At 37.0% G+C, this 21,351-nt stretch overlaps 1 protein-coding gene across 1 annotated transcript; it reads right to left on the minus strand.

Moving 5' to 3' along the window:
- Window positions 1–803: 803 nt before the first annotated feature.
- LOC129894244 (transcription elongation factor TFIIS-like) lies at window positions 804–18,328 on the minus strand. Its single transcript, XM_055969834.1, has 2 exons — window positions 17,916–18,328; window positions 804–2,008 (listed from the first exon to the last, which is right to left on the minus strand). The coding sequence occupies exons 1-2, from the start codon at window positions 18,078–18,080 to the stop codon at window positions 1,028–1,030; spliced, it is 1,146 nt and encodes a 381-aa protein (XP_055825809.1). The 5' UTR covers window positions 18,081–18,328; the 3' UTR covers window positions 804–1,027.
- Window positions 18,329–21,351: the final 3,023 nt, after the last annotated feature.

Below are 21,351 nucleotides of genomic sequence, written 5' to 3' on the forward strand. Positions count from 1 at the left end.
CTATAAACTCCCCATAATGAAAATATCAGTTTAAAAACTTAAATTTTTACATTCCAATCGTGTGCACTATCTTTTCCAAAGTTATAGTGAATAAATCACCATATTATTACTCAAACAAATTTGTTGATGTTTAAATCACCATTCTTTTGGAATTCATGTGTGTTAAATTTTTTATGAAATATGATTCGTTCAATCTCTTTTTACGAATTCTCTCTTCAATTGTGCTATGTATGCTGCAGTATCTTCACATAAGATCATGGGCATTTGTCATACTATTTCAAAAAAACATTTTTTCTCGAATGAGATGTATCATAGACCTCAATCAAGCATATTTTCAACTTGCTTCATAAATAACTATTATTTTGAGAAAATAGCTATTTATGAAGCAAGTCGAAAATATGCGTGATTGAAGTAAATAATACATCTTATTTGGATATAGTGTGAAAAATGTTGTTTAACTCATGTAATGTATCATATTGGAATGCCGCTGCTATAACCATGATCTCACCTTCCATGCTGCTCATAAAATACCTCATGGAAGATGACATGTCCATGAAACACAAATTACTTGCTAATTAGGATTTACATTTTTTGGGTGAAGAATGAAATACCAAATGTAAATCAGATATGAAATGCTTTTGAGAAGTTTACTCCCCTAGGACTGATCAGGAGCATAAGGACTTGCAAAAAGCTAGATCCTTCAACCTTAGTGAGTCCATCTCCATAGTAAAAACTATAGGAGTCACACCTCTCCTCTGAACAAGCATCGAGCTGAAAGAGTAATCAAGACAAAAAACGACTGCTAAATAAAATTGGTCTACAATTTGAATCAGAAAAGAAAAAGACATGGTTTAGATGTCACAACATCCCGTACAATAAAATAGTTTGGGCGATCGTACCATGCATATCAGAGACCGCCTCAAAGACGACAATTGTAAATAACCTAGAAACTACATCATAGTTGTGAAAGGGCCTATGAAGTTCATCATGTGATACCACTGAGTTACAAATGCTAACAAGATCAATTTTAACAGAACTTCCAGCGATTATCGCAGTTTACACACGTGACATATGTTGTCATCGGTTCATCAGCACTCCGAGTTTGCATCTGGTAGTAAGTGGTCTGATTTTTCCCGCACCTACCACACTTAAACTTATCTGTGCTGGCCTTTGGAGGACCTCCAAGCTGGCTATTAAATAATGCTTTTTCTTTAATCCTCTTATTTTCCTTTTGCCTTTCATCACTTGCCATATCTTCTGGGCTCAAATCAACAATACTATGAGGTGAATACTGTCCTATAAGGACTTTCCTCCTAAAATCTGGGTTGTTTGGATCCTTAATGTTAAACATAATTGACCTATACTTAAACTTCTGGGAACCACTAGATTTACCCCACTTCTCAAACATTGCAGTCTCAACCTGAACTGCAACTCTATAAGGATCACAGCCATTCACAGCATCCCTCAAATCGTCATCAACTTCAACCGAGACTTTGCAAAGAGCCTCAGCAAGGAGCTCCCGAACTTTGTCTCTCACAGAATCCTTGCAATAAACAAGAGCAGACAACTTTGGTGGGGCAGCACTAGACACATTACAGGCCAATTTCTCATCCTTGGGTTTCTTCTCAATCTTTACACTTTTGGAAGTTGTATTCTCAGTCTTCATAACAGTAACATTCTCAGACTTTACGTCAGTGAAGGAACTTTCTGACTTAACTGATCTCTCAGACTTTGGAGTTAGAGACTTACTTGACCTCTCAACCGTCACATTCTCAACCCTTAACACCTTTTCAACCTTCACCGAGTTCACACGCTGGAATTTATAGCCTTCATCACCATCATCACCAGCACATTCAGCTTTTACAGATTCCCCATTTACTTCATTGCCATTCTTATTTTTCATTGTCTCTCTCACAATTATAGTCTTCCAGTTCTTCACTACATCACAAGCCAACGCCTGGATCTTCTCCCTTGGATGTTTTGTCAATATTCGGAGCCGTTTGCCCACCTGAAACATTATTCATTAGTCAATCACAGAAAAAGGACCCACTAGCAGAGGAGGACCTCCAAGAGGACAATAAACGTAAGAAAGAATAACAGGTAATAACACCAGTACATGAAATTCCTGAATCAATCTCCAGGAAAGCCCCTGAGAGAATGAAACCACTAGCTAAAACACACGAACTCGCAATACTTACCCTTGTTTTTTTTTTCAAAAGAAGAGAGAAAAGAGAGATAATAGTAGTAACAAACAACAACAATAACCGAGTAAATAGCTCGAACTTACAATACTGAGCCATGATTCTTTTTCCAAAAGAAGAATGAAAAGAAATAGGACTTACACAACAAAAATAGAAAAAGAATCATTATGAAGAAGAAAAAGAAAAAGGAAAGAAGCAAATCAATGAGAATGGAGAACAGAAGGTAGAATAAAGCCTTATTTGTTTGCACTTTATGAAAGCTCTGAATTTGAATCATTCATACTGCAGCTCATTAAGTGCATTTGTTTATTAAATTTTCTACCACTGAATGAGTCTTACAAGGTCTGATTTGGTCTAAACAAAAGTCTTTAAACCATTCAGTGATTTTTATTAAGCTGTTAAATGCTTAAACAAGAAATGACGCTTTCTTCCCACAACTCATTTAATGCAGCAATGCTTATTGCTTAAATGTAAACAACAGCAGCAACATACCCAGTAGAATCCCACAGGTGGGGGTCTGGTACGCATACCATACCCCTACCTTGTGGAGGTAAGGAGACTTTTTCCGAAGGACCCTCGGCTCGAGTATAACATATCAGAATAATGAAAAAAGGAAATTAATACTATATTTTATATTTTATTAGTTTAGTCATCTTACAAGATTATATTAATATTTTCTCAAATATATTATTGAGCAATATTTAATATCTTGTGGGATTATGTTGACTATGTTAGTATAATTTTATTGTTTAAATTTATACTTAGTAATTTTTTAACTCGACATATTCAAATGTTAAGAAAACAACAATTTTAATTATTCAAAGTTCATAATCACCACCGACAACTATCACCCTTGTCAATACTATTAGTCTAAACCTTTGTTTTTTAGCTAAAAGGTGGAAGGGGGTATTCTTGAACCAAAAATAAAGGTTGAGTGTATTTTTAGACTAATAGATGGAAGGAGCGTAATTTTGAACTATTTCCAATATGTTTGGGTTATTCTTGAGCCAAAAAATAGGTTGGGGGTATTTTTAGACTAAAAGGTGGAAGGAGGGTATTTATGAGCTTTTTTCCATAGGTGAAGGATATTTATGAACCTTTTTCCTTATAATTATATCCATTGTCATTACCACCGTCTTCACCTCCACTATCACTATCAACCACTACCATCACTATGATCAGTCCCTAGTAACTATCAACCACTTTCACTCAGTACGATCAGTCCCTAGTAACTATCAACCACTTTCACCATCACAACTAGCGTCGCGCCAACTACCACTGACACATCATCAATTGCCACACATTCTTAAACATCACTATCAACATCATCTACTACTAACATCAACCAACTTCACAATCACAACCACCACCTCACTACCAACCATCACCGTCACACCAGTCACTACAACACCAACCACCTCTACCATCACAACTATCATCACCAGCATTGCTAGGTAGTAACACCAACCATTACTACCACCACTACAAACTATATCAATCATCACTAGCGAACATAAATATTTTCTTATTTAATCAAATAATAAACTTATTTTATTGAATTTCGATTTTTCTAATATTTAATTATTATTTTATTTGAATTGAATATTTATTTTGTTTATGAATAAAAAATAAATTATACACATTCAAATGTTGAAAAACAAATTGTCTTTAATCAATCAATATTCAGATAGAGAAATAACATTTTAATCATACAGATGTGTATTCAGATCCAAACATCTTAATTTTAATGAAAACAAATGAGGCCTAAGAGGAAACCATGAAAAAAAAAAGAAGATAACAAAAAGGAAACTGAAACATACTTAAGGAGGAGTCTTGGGAATCATATAGTTCTTCCGTGCAAAAAGAGTGGTAGGAGAATCAACACATCTTACTTTTTGGTGTAAATTGGATCACCCATTTCTTTTTTAAAATAAAAATAAAAATCTATCTTTACACAAAAAAGTAGTAAACATTTCATAAAAATCTATAGTTGTAGGCTTTTCTTAATTCTTCAATTACTTTTGGAATTTTGTGAATCTATACTTGGTTTATTATATTTCTTGCACTTGTAGTGCCGATCTCTGTTGCAGGAACAAACGCCGGCGACGTCACTTTCTCTGGCGAGTCTACTTCTTGCGTTTTCCGGAGAAATAGGTTTGTTCAGATTGGTCAAAATCGGAACTAGAGCTTCCAATATCCGGCGGTTGCAAGTAGATCTGTCCGGAGAGGATCAGATCTGACTGAAAAAGGCTTCTCCGGCGATTTTTCCGGCGAAGCTTTTGGTCTCTTCTTGCATTTTCTGGCGGCTTCAAGCAAATTCCGGCAGCGTCCAACTTTTCCGGCGACGTTTAGGATTCCGCATCACTTTCTGATTAACAACCTCAGGTCGGGATTTTCAGGTAAAAAAAAATCAGAGTCATCCATTACCGACGCCGGTGTCTTTCTGGTGAGGTCTGCAGCTCCAGGTTCGGTCGTTCCTCAACTGATCTCTTGTGTACCAGTTTATCTTCTAATATCTTCTTGACCTGTTTGAGTTAGGTGTGGCAGCATATTGTTCTTTTTTGCTTGCTGGTATTGATTTTCTTCAACTATTGTAGTGTTATTGATTTCCTGTGCTTGCTTATTAGTTAGTGTGCGTTGTCTATATTCGACATTTATTGTTCTGTCTACAAATTTTTGGGTGCTTGGCCCAAGAATTTGTTCAACCCAAGATCTGCTACCCGCACAACTCAAAAATCGTTGTGAACATCACCTTGGAAATCAGGATTATTTCAACTGGAGTTGGTACCTCCGGTTCCCATATCTTCTCCTATTTATTCCTTACTCATACAATTGTAACTACATTTTACTAACTTTAAACCTTCGAATAATTTATTAGTTCACACACGTTTTCGTGGCTTTGGATAGTGATGGTAGACTAGGGTCATGTTCTCACTCAGGGACGGGGACGGGGACGGGGACGAGGGTTAGGAGGGGTAAGTGGGTTAAAGGAGCGTCTAGAATGAGAATAGGCTCTTGGAACATTGGGACGTTGACGGAAAAATCCATAGAGCTAGTTAAGATCCTAAAGAAGAGGAAGATTAATATAGCGTGTGTACAAGAGACCAAATGGGTAGGTTCTAAAGCTAAGGAGATAGACGGGTATAAGCTTTGGTTCTCTGGTAGATCGAAGAAAAGGAATGGGGTAGGCATTTTAGTAGACAGTAACTTAAGGGATCAGGTGGTGGAGGTTAGGAGATCCAATGATAAGGATGATGTCGATTAAGGTGGTCGTTGAAGGGAACACGTTGAACATTATTAGCGCGTATGCGCCGCAAGCAGGCTTAAACAAGGAGGATAAGAGGCGTTTTTGGGAGGATTTGGACGAGTTAGTGGGAGGCATACTGTCTACTGAGAAGCTTTTCGTGGGAGGGAATTTCAATGGGCACATCGGGTCTACTTCGGGAGGGTATGATGATGTGCATGGAGGTTTCGGCTTCGGGGTCAGAAATGGAGGAGGAGTCTCATTGTTGGATTTTGCAAGAGCTTTTGGATTGGTGATAGCCAATTCGAGTTTTCCTAAAAAGGAGGATCACTTGATAACCTTCCGGAGTGCCGTGGCTAAGATCCAGATAGACTTTTTACTCCTTAGAAATGATGATAAAGGTATGTGCAAAGACTTTAAGGTCATTCCGATCGACAACCTTACGACCTGACATAAGCTCTTGGTGATGGATTTAGGGATCAAGATGACGAGGAAGAAGAGGATCGGGGATGACCGACCTAGGATCAGATGGGGGAGTTTGACCACGACTAGCACCCTGGAGATGGGGGAAAAATTGAAGGATATGGGGGCCTGGGATAGTAGTGGGGATGCGAACACTATGTGGGATAGGACGGCTAGTTGTATTAGGGTGGTAGCAAGGGAAGTGTTGGGAGTCTCGACAGGTAGCCGTGGCCGGCACCGAGGGGACTGGTGGTGGAATGGAGAAGTGCAAGGGAAGGTGGAAGCGAAGAAGATAGCGTATGCGAAGCTGATAAAAAGCAAGGATGAGGTGGAGAAGTGGACGAATAGGGAACTTTATAAGATAGCGAGGAAGGAGGCAAAGTCGGCGGTTTCGACGGCAAAAACGACAGCTTTTGAACGCCTTTATGCTGAACTAGAAGAAAAAGGCGGGGATAGGAAATTGTTCAAGCTAGCCAGGATGCGAGAGCGAAGGGCACGCGATGTGGATCAAGTGAAGTGCATTAAGGATGAACATGGAAAAGTATTGGTAGAAGAGACCCTCATTAAACAGAGATGGCAGTCGTACTTCCATAAACTCTTGAACGAAGAAGGAGACAGAGAGATTATGTTGGGAGATTTGGAACACACAGGGAGGCTTTGCGTTGGTGAGTGTTGCAGGAGTATTTCGGTCGAAGAGCTTAAGGGTGTTGTGCGTAGGATGCGCTGGGAAAGAGCGACCGGACCTGACGAGATCCCTGGTGAATTTTGGAAGAGCACGAGCCAGGTAGGTTTGGAGTGGCTGACTAGATTATTTAATGTCATCTTTAGGACAGCAACGATGCCTGAAGAATGGAGGTCGAGCGTACTAATCCCTCTATACAAAAACAAGGGAGATATCCAGAGTTGCAACAACTATAGGGGTATCAAACTTCTAAGCCATACTATGAAAGTGTGGGAAAGAGTGGTGGAGATGAGGGTTAGGAGAGGCGTGTCTATTTCAGAGAACCAGTTTGGATTTATGCCGGGACGCTCAACTACTGAAGCTATCCATCTTATGAGGAGACTGGTGGAGCGGTATAGGGAGAGAAAGAGAGACTTGCATATGGTATTCATTGATCTAGAAAAGGCTTACGATAAAGTTCCATGAGAAATACTATGGAGATGTTTGGAGGCTAAAGGTGTACCGGTGGCGTACATTAGAGTGATCAAGGATATGTACGAGGGCGCCAAAATCAGGGTAAGGACAGTAGGAGGAGACTCAGAGCACTTCCCAGTTGTGATGGGGTTACATCAAGGATCAACCCTTAGTCCGTTTTTATTTGCCTTGGTGATGGATGTATTGACGCGACAAATTCAAGGTGAGGTGTCATGGTGTATGCTTTTTGCGGACGATATAGTCCTGATCGATGAGACTCGTAGCGGAGTTAACGCTAAGCTGGAGGATTGGAGACACACCCTGGAGTCTAAAGGGTTTAAGCTGAGTAGGACCAAGACAGAGTACTTAGAGTGCAAGTTCAGTGAGACACCCCATGAGGTTGGCGTAGAAGTTATGCTTGGTGACCAGGCTATCCAAAAGAAAGGTAGTTTCAAGTACCTGGGGTCTATCATGCAAGGCAGCGGGGAGATTGACGACGATGTCACACATCGTATTGGGGCAGGGTGGATGAAATGGAGGCTCGCTTCCGGGGTGCTCTGTGACAAGAAGGTGCCACCACAACTTAAGGGCATGTTCTACAAAGTGGTTGTTAGACCGGCTATGTTATATGGGGCGGAGTGTTGGCCAATTAAGGTCTCTTACGTCCAAAAGATGAAAGTAGCCGAGATGAGAATGTTGAGATGGATGTGTGGGCATACCAGGAGCGACAGGATTAGAAACAAGGCTATTCGGGATAAGGTAGGAGTGGCCTCAGTGGAAGACAAGATGCGGAAAATGCGACTTAGGTGGTTTGGGCATGTGAAGAGGAGAGACACGGATGCCCCAGTAAGGAGGTGTGAGAGGTTGGCCATGGATGGGACCCGCATTCGGGTAGAAGGCTAGTACATAGTCGCGTTATCCTACCCTACTAGTAGGCGCATTAGCGCACTATAATTTCCTTTGTGGAGGACCCAAATTAGGATTAAAGGCTAAGTGATTCATCTTTTGCACCATAATAGTTGTAGTTCTGCCCATTGTTTATTGCCTTTTGATTTCTGCATTGTATTGTTGTTTATAGTTGTGGCGCCGTTGTACTTTGACTGTCTTATCTATCTTATCTTATCTTATTTATTTATTTATTGTAGTTATGCCTCTTTCTTCCCGTACCACTCTACCACGACTTTCCCTTTTGCTATTCCTGTTTTCATCTTGTTTTCTATATGTTTGCCCCTATCTGACCTTTTATCTTGTCCTCTCTTAAAGCCGAGGGTCTTTCGGAAACAGCCGCCCTACCTTTCAAGGTGGGGGTTAGGTCTGCGTACACTCTACCCTCCCCAGACCCCACATTATGGGATTATACTGGGTTTGTTGTTTACATTCAACTTCTAAAAAATAGTCCTTTTTTTCCTTTTCATCTTTTACGTTCAACTTTTGAAAATTGACGGCTTTCCTTTGAATTTTGTTGAGAATATAATTAAGTAAATAAAAGTGTGCTCTCTCTAGCAATTCAAGCTTTTAGATGAGATGACACTACTAAGAATAGGTCGGAAACGGAGATCCAAAACCGACGCACACCCTCTTTTTTATTACTAAAACCAACCCAAAAACCACGAACTCGATAACGTCAAAAAAAGGTGGTTTGGTTTACACAAACCAACCGACAGCCTATGTTTGCTTGACTCTTCAAAAATGTCAACGAGTGTGTGTCGGATTCTCCAAAAGTAGTATATTTTGGAGAATCCGACATGGGCGTGCCATTGAAAGTGAAGAGTCCATCCAACTTAGCCGATTGCCTTGATTTAAAATAAGGGACTAACGCCTCATTTGTTATCATTAAGATTATAAAAAAATAAATTATACACATTCAAATGTTGAAACAATCAATATTCAGATAGAGAAATAACATTTTAATCATACAGATGTACATTCAGATCCAAACATCTTAATTTTAATGAAAACAAATGAGGCCTAAGAGGAAACCATGAAAAAAAAAAAGAAGATAACAAAAAGGAAACTGAAACATACTTAAGGAGGAGTCCTGGGAATCATATAGCAAAATGTCATATCTTATCTCCTTTGGTCTTTTTTTCATTTTCATCTTTTACATTCAACTTCTAAAAAATTGACGGCTTTCCTTTGAATTTTGTTGAGAATATAATTAAGTAAATAAAAGTGTGCTCTCTCTAGCAATTCAAGCTTTTAGATGAGATGACACTACTAAGAATAGGTCGGAAACAGAGATCCAAAACCAACACACACCCTCTTTTTTACTACTAAAACCAACCCAAAAACCACGAACTTGATAACGTCAAAAAAAGGTGGTTTGGTTTACACAAACCAACCGACAGCCTATGTTTGCTTGGACTCTTCAAAAATGTCAACGGTGCGTGTCGGATTCTCCAAAATTTTTAGAGAATCCGACACGGGTGTGCTATCGAAAGTGAAGAGTCCGCCCAACTTAGCCGACTGCCTCGATTAAAAATAAGGGACTAACGCCTCATTTGTCATTATTAAGATTAAGACATCAAAATCTGAATGATTAAGATGTTATCCGTAGATTTGAACAATGATTAAGACTATTTGTTTTCTTAACATCTGAATATAAAATTAATAAGTCTAAAATATAAACAATATAACAACAATAATATACCCGATGTAATCCCACAAAATGAAATTTAAACAATATAGCAATTAAATATTATATCGATAATAATTTTTAAATTCACAAAATTTTAAAACTATTGAGACTTTTAGCAAGATATATGGATTGTAATTATTTTTTACCACAACAAAATTAATTAATTTTCCATGAATAACAATACAAGCAACAGAGAGAGATATATTTTGACTTAAAAGGAGACAACTACATAGCTTGTGTAGAAATTATACTATGAAATCCACAATCTTTTTTTAAAAAGATTTGGTAATATTGTGTTCTTCAGCATTAAGGCTATGTTGGGGACCTTTAGAAAAATCAGAAAAGAACAAAAAGCGTAATACTTGCAAGGATCCTAAAAATTGATCTGAATCCTCTAATCCTATCTTTTTACAATAAAAACATAGAGATACAATATAATTCCATTGAACCTTGTGAATGGAATTGGATATATCTTCAAAATTCCTACTATTCCTCTCCTTCCACACTGTCCACCAAATGCAATGTGGAATTAATTCCACCGGGTCTTCTGTCTCTTTCTACCTCTACTCCTAATCTAGCAACTTAGTAAATCAACGGTATGTTCTGGCATAGTCCATTTCACTTTCGAAAAGTTGAGAGACACGGACCATATTTGTGTTGTGAAAGTACAATGTAAGAATAGGTGAGTATTAGTTTCCCCTGTCTTCCCACATAAAGAGCACCAGGGAAATATGATCTTTCCTTTCCTCCTCAAGACTTGCCTTTCTAATGACCAACCAATTAACTTTTGTTGGTGCTGAAGTCCTCCAAATCTTTTTTCATGAACTCTGATATCTGCTGCTTTGCAAGTTGCACTCCTTTTTATATGCTCTGCCAACTGTGAAGATCCCATCCTTATTGTGTGACCATCTTACTACATCATTGGCAATATTGGCGCCTGCAAATCCCCCACTTCCTCCAACAATTTGGTTACTCTCTCTATTTCCCAATCATTTAGTAGTCTTCTGAAATAGAGATTCCAGCCTTGTTCTGTCCAACAATCACTGATCAGTGAATCAAAATTGGTGCACAGAATCTATTACCAGAATCTAGTTCTCCTTCCATCCTCCACCTTGATATATAAATTTGGTTTTACTTGAGCCATAAGTTTCTAATAGCTCTCCAAACCCTTACTTCATAAGCATCCGTGCTTACCTTACTAAACCAAAATCCATCCTCCTAATATTTACATTTAATCAATCTTTTCACAAAGCTTGCCTCTCCTCAGTGCATCTCCACAACCATTTCATCAAAAGGCTGTTATGCTTTCTCAAATTTTTGATGCCCAAACCACCTTAATCGTTTCTACGCAAAACTGTCGCCCACTTGACCAAATTGTATCCTTTGTTCTCTTTAGAGCAATGCCAAAGGAAATCTCTCCTAAGTTTGTCTAATTTCTTAGCCACCTTTGCCAGTAGAGTTGAAAGAGACATAACATATGTTGGAAGAGAATCTAAGACAGAGTTGATAAGGATGTGTCTACCACCAAAGGAGATGTATTGTGCCTTCTATCTGGCTAGCCTTTTTTCAGTCTTCTCCACTATGTTATCCCATATCTCCAAATCTTTGTGTTTATTGCCTAAAGGCATACCCAAATAGGTTGTGGGCACTTTCTCCACTTTGCAGCCCAAAATGTCAGCTAGCCTTTGGATGTTTGTCACAACCTTGATAGGATATAAACTGCTCTTTCCCCAATTAACTTTCAAACCTATAGAAGCTTCAAAAAACAACAAAATTAGCTTGATGAATCTAAGTTGCTCTGCCTGTGGCTCACCGAAAATCATTGTGTCATCTACATAAAGTAGATGGCAAATCTCTTTAATATCACCATTGTTTCCACTAATTTAGAAACATTTGATCCACCTGTTTTGAGTAACAATCCCCATCAAACTATCAAGTTCCTCCATAACCAGGATAAATAAAAAGGGTGAAAGAGGATCACCTTATCTGATTCCCCTCCCTGAAGAGAAAAAGCCCACCGGTTCTCCATTTACAAAAATGGAGAATCTCACAATGCTTATGTAGAATTTTATCCATCCCACCCATCTTTCTCCAAAACCCATTTGTCTCAAGGTGTTCAACAGGAAACCCCAATTTACATAATCATATGCTTTTTCAATGTCCAACTTGCACATTACCCCAGAGATATTCCCTTTCAACCTGGAGCCAACACACTCACTTGCAATGAGAATTGCATCTATTATTTGTTTGTCTTTAATAAAGGCCATTTGGTTTTTGTTGACAAGCCTATCAATCACCCTTTTCAACCTTTCTGCCAGTAATTTTGTTATCACCTTATAAACTCCAGTAATCAAACTTATTGGCCTGAAGTTTTTTAGTTCAACAACACTTGCTTTCTTGGGGATGAGTGCTACAAAAGTAGTATTCAAGCTCTTCTCAGTCTTCTGTGTAGCATAGAATTCCTGTATAACTTATATAATATCCTCTTTCAATATCTCCCAATAAGACAAGTAAAAGGACATGGGAAGCCATCAGGTCCAGGTGCTTTCTCCATAACACAAAGTTTTAGGCAGCCAAGATCTCTTCCTCCTCAAGAGGACCCTCAAGTTCTGTCTGCTCCTCCATACTGATGTTTGTGATCCCCTGTAACTGTAGCTCAGGCCTCCATTCCTCTTGTTTCTGTGTACACATTTTGGTAGAAGCTTTGATGGCCTCTTTAATGATAGAAAGTTCATTAGTATTACATCCATCCACCATAAGAGACTCGATGGAATTGTATTTATGAGAAGTAGCTACTATGTGAAAAAAAACTTAGTATTTTTATCCCCCAGCTTTAGCCACTAGATTCTTGATCTTTGCCTCCACCTTATTTCTTCCTTCTTAGCTACTTGCTCATAGGTGATAGCCAAATTTGTTTTCTGTTAGATCTCCTCTATTAGCACTCTTTGTTCCTACACAACTTCCCATTTGGCCAACTACTCTATAATCTCCTCCTTTTGTGCTTTACAATTATTTCTGTTATTTTTACTCCATTCCTTATCTTTCCTTTCAAGAGCTTCAGCTTTTCTTTCCGAACAAAACCTGAGGTTCCAGTTATTACAAAAGATTGCCACCACAATTTCACCTCTTCCTTGAATCCTTCCACTCTCATCCACCAGTTTTCGAATTTGAAGTAGAACTTCTTGAAATTCAAATTCCCACGTCATTAGAATTGGGTTGTGGATTACCTGATAAGAGTGAACTGCTCCTCCCATTGTGAGCAATAGAGGAATCTGCTGAAAGCTGTTTGGAGCCCTTCCCCTCTTTTCCAAGTGTAAGATCCTCCAAATAAAGGACAAAGTTTCCACCAAAACTTTCCACCTCCATGTTGTTGTATATCTTCTTACCCCATGTCTCATCATCCTTACAGGAGTTTGCAGTCTTCATTGAGTCTTCTACATGCATAACAGTTCTCCCATGCGCATGCAGTCTTCTGTGTCACCAGCTATGGTGTAATGGTCAACAAAATTTAAGGAAGAAGATCCCAGAAAAGGTTGAAAGTCAATAAAAGGCTTAGTAAAATATTTGGGCTTTTTAAGGCCCAAAAGATTTTGAGTCGATTTTTCATTTATCCAGTCAGGAAACCACTTAAAATAGGCCTTTCATCCATCACCTCCAAGTGGGAGCCCTCTTCTCTTTCCACATAGGAGGTTTCAAAAGACTTTGCCTTATTCTTGTAACCATTGATTTTTGCATATATCTCCTGTACTTTCTCCTTTCCTTTCCCATGTATACTAGATCTGCTATCATTAGAGACATAGCTAGCTTGTACTTTTTTCTTTTTCTTTCACATGTCAACTAGGTTTGTTGTGATCAGAATCATAGCTAGCCTCTTCTCTGACTTCTTGTTATCACCTCGATAATCCATTTCGGACTACGTCGCTGGTCTGAAGGTTGCCGAAGACTCACATCGGATCAGTAAAAAGTATATTAGCTTGCCATCCGTCAACTCGACCTTTATTGGGATGTTCTCCCTGGGTCCTCGAACTCAGATTCACGCCCATCTCATATGATTTTTGAGCTCTATTTCTTCCTCATTTTCCAACCATCCTCCCCAGGCATCTTCAATCTCCTTCAGGATATCTTTAATCCAAAGGTCATGAGGGAGACCAAGAGCCCTAACCCAAAATCAATCGAATCTTGTGCTTTCATGGAAAGCAACTCTTGTTGGAGACCACCAATCTAGTTTCAGACTTGTTCCTTGCCGTCTTCAATCCCCCATGATGACATGCCCCGCAGTCTTCCCGGTTTGGAATTCAAAGAGAAATACAAAGCCATTCACATCATATACTAAGGTGTTAGGGGCATCTTTGCAGATCTGTTGCACCCAAATCCTAACTTCATTTTGTGTAGGAGCCTCTTTTCCTCCAATGAATCTACCAACAAGACACCTATGCAGTAGCTCATTGTCTTCCCAGCTTGAAGACTATAGCAGTGGCTTCTCAACATTCTTCCTAGACCATTTACTTTCTTGTAGAGCTTCTTTGTAATTCCCCCTACCATTCAATTTATGTTGTATCATATCCCCAAATGTAATAAATGCTATTTGATCTTCTGCTTTCCTGTTTAAAAAATTCTCCAGTTTACTGGCCAAAATATTCCAACCCTCATTAAATGAGTTTTCTGGGATAATGATCACTGTTTTTATCTATTCTTTTACAGTGATGATAGAAATGTATCTGCCAAATTTATTGAACTTTTGGGAGCAATAAATATGGGTTGAGACCACCGGCATCTCCAAGACTTGAAAATCTTGCCTTTAAAATCAGATGCCTCATTTAATCTTTTGTAGATCCACAGTAGTGCTTCTCTACATAGCACTATTCTTCTGATCAACTTTTTCGATACCTCCACCCAGTCAAACCAAGTTTCTGAAATGGTTTTTGATTCTGTGATATCATAAGACTTCCCTTTGATCTAAAATAGAGTATTCTCCGTAACAAACTGACCAAGAATGGAGAAAAAAAGAAGAAGAATGATGAGAGAGAAAGAGAAGAAAGAGATAAGGAGAGGGGAGAGGAGATAACAAAAGGGAAGGAGAGAGATATCCAGCGAAGGTCTGTCGGAGTCGGAAAAACACTTTCCTAGTCAGCCCCTAAGGGAGCCTTCCATTTCATAGTAACATTCTACCTAGAAAAAAAAACTTATTTTCTTTGTTATTTACTAAAAAAATCCCACAATCTATTCGGATAATAATTAAAATGAAATCAATATGTCAAATTTGATTCAACTTAGCAATTAATGCACTTAATGAGCCGCCAAAGAGCGTTAAATAAGTTCCAGCCTTCATTTCAAATCTGCCCATTTCAGACATTTTAAGACCAAATAAGTGGTAGAATTCTAAGAAAAATAAATGCACTTAATGAGTTATCAACTAAATGAGTTAGATTCAAACATTCATTAAATGCAAACAAATGAGGCCTAAAGGACGTCCGTAAGTTTTTCAAAAATATACATAAAAAATGTAGTAACTTGGAATCGAACCCAAGTATTTAGCATGATATTGAACAATTCTACCACTAGACCACACATACTCTTTGATGAAATACTTCCATTATTTTTATTTTTACCCTTCAATAGCAATTTTGCACTTCAAAAGCCGACAAAGTCGATTGATTTTTGGTTTTTTATGTTTTACAGTTTTCGTGCATTTTTAGATGGATGTCCGTCGGTTTCTTATAGAAAAAAAATTATACTTTCCACGCATTTTTGGTTGAAAAATAATCGATGTACATCCGATAGTTTTATTTTTTCATAAAAAAAAACATTGAAAACCCTAGTCATTGGTTTTACTAATTTTTTTAGTACACTTCAACATGGTATTAGAGCACGCAGAGGTCTTAAGATCGAATCTCACCATCTGCTATTGTCAAAAAGAATTTGCACGTGCTTGACCCATGAAAATGAATTTCACCCATACTTGACAGAGCGTGTTCGTGTTCAGAATATAATTAAGTAACCAAAAGTGTGCGCTCTCTATCCTCTTAAGCTAGATGAGATGATCATACACTTCAACAAATTTTACTTTTTCGTCTATCCGTTTGAAGCACATGGTTCTTCGAAATCCCATCACTTCTACTTCTCTTTTCATAATTGACAAAACGTTATATTTAATCATGTAAAAAGTAATAAATGCATATGCAGGGAATTTTAATAATTGAGGTTCAATTGCTTTTTTATTCTCTAGTTCTAATTTCTGATCAACACACTTCACCAAAAATGGAAGTAGTAAAAGCAAAAGTTGTTTTTGATACAGTCACTTGATTGGCTCCATGGATAAAACTTTATCCAGACCAAAAAGGCTCCAAAGATAAAGATTGCTACTTCTTACTCCCTTCGTCTCAAATTAGTTGTCAGGTATACTATAAATAGTTGTCCCAAATTAGTTGTCAGTTTAAACAATCAAGAAACAATTAGTCACTTTTTTCCAATTCTACCCTTAATAATTACTATAACAACTATAGTTTTCAAAAAGTCATTTTAATGTTACAAGACTATTTCAATGTGAAAAAAGTTATTACTCCAAGTTACAAGACTTCTTCAATTAATGCACTTACTCCCTTTTAACTTTACTCTATAAATCAGTTTTAGAAGAATCATTAGAGTATTATGCATATATTTTTAAATACATGAACACCAAAACTCAAATTAAAATTTCAGCATATATTAGAATTAATGACTTCAGAAGATAACTTTGTTTGATATTCATATTTCAAGTACCATGCATTCTTTTATAATATTAATTTTAGTGGGAAATTTTAAATTTTCATATAGTATGAAAGAAATTTTTTTGTTTAAACCAAATTGTGGGAGCAGAAAATTTTCATTGACGGAGATGGCGGCAAAAAAATTTCATTGAGCAGTGTAAAAACTTTTAGTACTATTGAAATGTTATCTTGTTAAACTTTAGGTATTCTTTGTAGCATTCTATACAGAACACATCAATCAATGATATTGATTTTTCTAGTAGGGGTATATTAGTCAAATAACACTCCTAATGATTGTTTTCTTAAGGGTGTGCAAGACCCTAACCTGACAACTAATTTGGGACAGAGGAAGTACCAATTAAAAAAAAAGGATAAATAAATTACCAGTTTCGAAAAAAAAAGAAGATAAATGTTAGCTGCCTGATTAATTATTTGCAATTATCTGCAATGGTCATTAAGACTTACGGTTTCTAGGAAATATGATACCAGGGACATTATGTTATTTTAGCATGCTTAATATGCTAGCTGTGTTTTGATTTAAGAAAAGGGGTGCAGAAAGAAAGCAGATAGTTGTGACCATTTTCTCAGACCAAGAGAATATCCATTAGGATGTCTTACCTCTTCTGATTCTCTATTTTCTTGCTGAATGGTAGTTCTTCCAATATTGAATGTAAAAGGCATCAACTTGCATACTGCTAGAGTACTAGTTAAAGTTCATAAAGTGGAATCACTTTAACTTAAGAAGTGATGACTCCTTGCTTAATATTGTTTTTTTTGCTTTAAGTGATCGGTATCATTTTAATTCCTGATTTGGAATAATTACTTCTAATGGCTTCTATGTGATGGGCCAATCGCGTCCGCATCAGTCGAAGTGGTGGTTAATGTTCTTTAAATAAAGCTCCGTTGAACCCCTACTTGAAAGGGAGAATAGATCATCCATCGCATATCCTAGTTTGACACCAAGCAACGAAGCTTGATCCTAATTCGAAGAGACAGTTATCCCAATATTACAATTCCACAACCTTCCAATTATGGTATATCACATTTTTGAATAATAACCCAGAATCCACCTAATAAGGGTTAGCGAAGCTAAGAAGCATATCAACTGGGAACGAATCCTTTTCTTTAAATAAGGAACGAACTGGTTTTCTTTAAATGAAGAGCACGATTGTTATCAAAAGCAATTCTTTTGTAGCTTAAAGTGACGGAATGGTGCAAGGTTAGGGCCGATCGGTTGCATCAGAAGCAAGTGTGGTCGTGTACAGAATTTTATTCCAAAGAAATACACAGAGAGATTCTCCTGAAGCACTTCAAATTATTTTTTCAAATACAAAGAAAAAGAATTCCAGGAATTGAAATAATGCAAAATGCTAGCTTTCCAAGGGCAAGTACACGGAATTAGCATATGCGTGGATGCTAAAACTGAAAAGCGGGAGATTGTGTATTATTACTGGAAGGCGACGAAGAAAAGGAGGAAATCTTTGAATACCTGTGTGGAAACGAGGACTTGATAATTGACAGGAAATTTCTTGAGCCGCTTCAAAACGTCAAGGCACCTACTCTCCTCCGCTGAAGAATCTGCACCACCGTCTACAGCGGCTGCATCAGCTGCTCGCTTTACCGCATCGAAAAGCTCAATTAGCTCCTTCTCCATATCTACTGACTAAAAACAGTCGGATCTTTACGCAAGAAGAACAATAAACATTATCTCAGGAATTGGCGTTTCTTCGAATGATGAAACCCTAGAGCTTAGATGTAGGGGAGAGTAGTCGTTACGATTGAGGCGGGCGAAGAGATAATCAAGGTAGTTGCGGCACGTGTGCGGCGATCGAACGGTAGCGAAGGCCACACTGGATATCAAGATCCAATGACGTGGGATAATTAGCAAAGTCTGCACCTTGTTTTAGTTTCTTTTATTACTTCCTCTTCTTCTTTTTTTTTCATATTTAAAAACTGTATAAGAACTAAGAAGTGTTGTAACTTACAATACCTTTTTTTTTTGTATATTAAATATTTGAAACGTTTGTGATCAAAAATTAAATTGCGACTGCCAGATAGTAAAATTGTGGTATAGCCTAGACTCTTTTTAAAAAGGGAGTTTGTTGTATAATATGATTTTTTGACGATAGTTGAAACATGCTTAATTAAGTATAATAACATTCTTTTCTTATTAATGAAGGAAAAAAATTAAGTAAAGACATACATAATTGAATAGGAACTAGGGACCAAAACCAAATGGCTCTTTAAATATTTGGAGAATCCGATAATAACTCAAGTGGCAAGAGGCTACAGAAGCCAAGCCAAGGCTAATCAAATCATTGCCTCTTTTGGGATGATTCTTTGCAAGGTAAATGAGCAAAGAATCATTTAAGCAATCCAAAAATATTAGAAAAGTCCGTTAGATTCACTTGCTTTTCCTAGTGTTGATTACTCGCACATTTTCATTTCCTTTCAAAATAATCAATATGCCCATGTGAGTTAACTGACCCAACCCCAATTGGCTCACAGGCATGTCAGAGTTAGATTTGTGTTCTTAGCATTGAACTCAAAGCCCTGATGCCTATAAATACAAGTATACATTTCCTATCTTGTATTGCAAAATGGTGTCGCCACATAAGAATTTTCTTCCAGCCTCTACTCCTTATTAGTTACTTTTCCCAAGAAGAAAAAGGATAGCTACTGGCTACAAGTCAGATGATAAAGCGTATCATCTTATTTAACTGCTCGCTCGCTCTCCTGCTGAAACTGTAAAGCACAAAATTTGATCCTCAGATAGATGATGACATGAACATTAAACATGCAGCACCAATTGAAATTAAAATTCTGATTATTTTGGAAACCCATTCAAACTCTAAATACACAGATCATGATTCTTTCTGGTGAGTACACCATAGGAAGCATCAAGTAAACAATAATGAGCGCAAAGCTCGACCAAGAAAAATAAATCCAAATTGGAAAATCGATTGAAGCAGCTAACCATTAAAGGCTCATGATTGTACTAACGAGGACCATGAAATGAAAATGTATTATTGATTTTAATCCTGCTTAAGGATTGTTTATCACCAAAAATGATATCAATTAGCCACCAGCTTCTTCGACATTTTCATCACTTCTCTTCTTCCTGCTTCTCAATAAATGTCTTCCTCAAAAAATCCCATGGCTGCAGAAATATAGTGAAGAATGTATAAAGTCAGATAAGCAAATTAATTATGACATCAGTAAAATCGTGTTTACATACCACACTGATGCGGTAACAACTAACATTAGCTGGAAAAGCGTTGAACAATCTCGAAGGGAGTTACAGGTATTCCGAAAATCTTAAAAGAGCAACATTACCACTTGAGATTGCCTTGTACATAAATAAAATATTCCTGTCCAAGGATATCAAATCAAACTGCTAAAATATATCCCATTCAGCTCAGCATATTTCATGAAAACTCTCTCCCGCTCAGCTCATCTAGCATCTATAATTAAACCTACCTCTCCTATTCGTTTAATACATACACATCTTTGGATTTTATGAACACAAAATAAATTGCAACTTCCTCATTACAGCAAGAAAATGCCAAGGTTCATCAAGGAAAGGTCTAATCACACTGATAGTAAGTTTCTTTAAGTTTTCCTAAACAAGGAAAGAAATGAGTCTGGAACCTAAAATGGCGGGGAAAAAGCCAACTGAACCAAAGTACATTGCAAAAAAAAAAATTGCATTCAAACTACCTATAGGGCAATAATTTCATGAGCTATAGGTGATTCGGCTAACGTCCCCCATTAAAATCCATTACCCGATTTTTATTTTATTTATAAAAATACATTGCACAGATAAAACATACGCTATGCAGAGTTGACAAAAAAATTCAGTCACTCTATAAGTAAACCCGTTTCATGAGTTTCTCTGATCTCTTTTAACTCTTTCCAGCATTTCAATAGTGATATGCTTTCAACTTCCTTCACCCGCTATTTCAATTTGCATCTAATCACTTATAATTATGGTTGATTGATCTGAATGGTTAGACAACAATTTTATTTTTATAAAAATAACATAGTAAGTTAGAAAGAGAGAATTAATCACATCATATCTTTTTGCATTAATAATAAACAGATTAAGACAAACATTAAAAAAAAAAAAATAAGGGAGGTACATGTATTATTATAAACAACAAGGGAGGTAAGCGTGAAGAAGCCAAGTTTGGAGGGAAGTCTCCAAAAGTATCCCAAAGTTTTATTACAGAAGAAAAAAAAGTTAAATTAAAAAAACTTGTTGTAACTTTTCATTGGTTAACTTTTTCCTAATTTTTTTATTACAAAAACTCAACTCAACTTTCCTAATTCTGTAACAAAAAAAGTTAAATTTTTCACCAAGAAGAACTTAATAAAAATTGTTAAGTTAGATTTTTTATACAAATTAGGAAAAAAGTCAAACATATAAAATGAAAATTTTGAGTTCACATTATAAACCAAACTGGATCTGTTAATAATCCATATTGCTTGTCTATATTAATTATAATAGAGTATTTGTTCTTTTTTCTCAAATTTGTGGTGTAGATACGAAAGAAATGGGTTAACTTATAGTGGCTGGAAATTTGTCAACTTAGCATAGCGCATGTTTTATCTGCGCTATGTAAGTTTTTTATTAAAAAAAATAAAAATAAACTCAGGTAATGGATTTTAACGGGGAACGCTACCCGAGTAACCTATAGAGAATGAAATTATTGCGCTATAGGTAGAAAACAAATTTTTTGAGCAACGTACTTTATTTCACTTGGCCTTTTTTTCCTGTCATTTAGAATTTGGACTCTAAAGAAACAGATATAGTTTCAGAAAACTTAAGGAAATAGAAGTGTGATGAAACCTAACATATATATCACACCCCAAACAATTCAAATATGAGAAATAAACCATCAGGATACATCCTGCAGAACCTT

The sequence above is a fragment of the Solanum dulcamara genome, chromosome 7 (assembly GCF_947179165.1).
Source record: "Solanum dulcamara chromosome 7, daSolDulc1.2, whole genome shotgun sequence".
Taxonomy (NCBI): domain Eukaryota; kingdom Viridiplantae; phylum Streptophyta; class Magnoliopsida; order Solanales; family Solanaceae; genus Solanum; species Solanum dulcamara.

Excerpts from the sequence above, each read along its gene's own strand:
- LOC129894244 (XM_055969834.1), bottom strand. The coding sequence starts at position 18,080 with ATGGAGAAGGAGCTAATTGAGCTTTTCGATGCGGTAAAGCGAGCAGCT. Across the intron at positions 2,009-17,915 it reads AAGTCCTCGTTTCCACACAG|GTGGGCAAACGGCTCCGAAT; the intron begins GTATTCAAAGAT and ends ATAATGTTTCAG.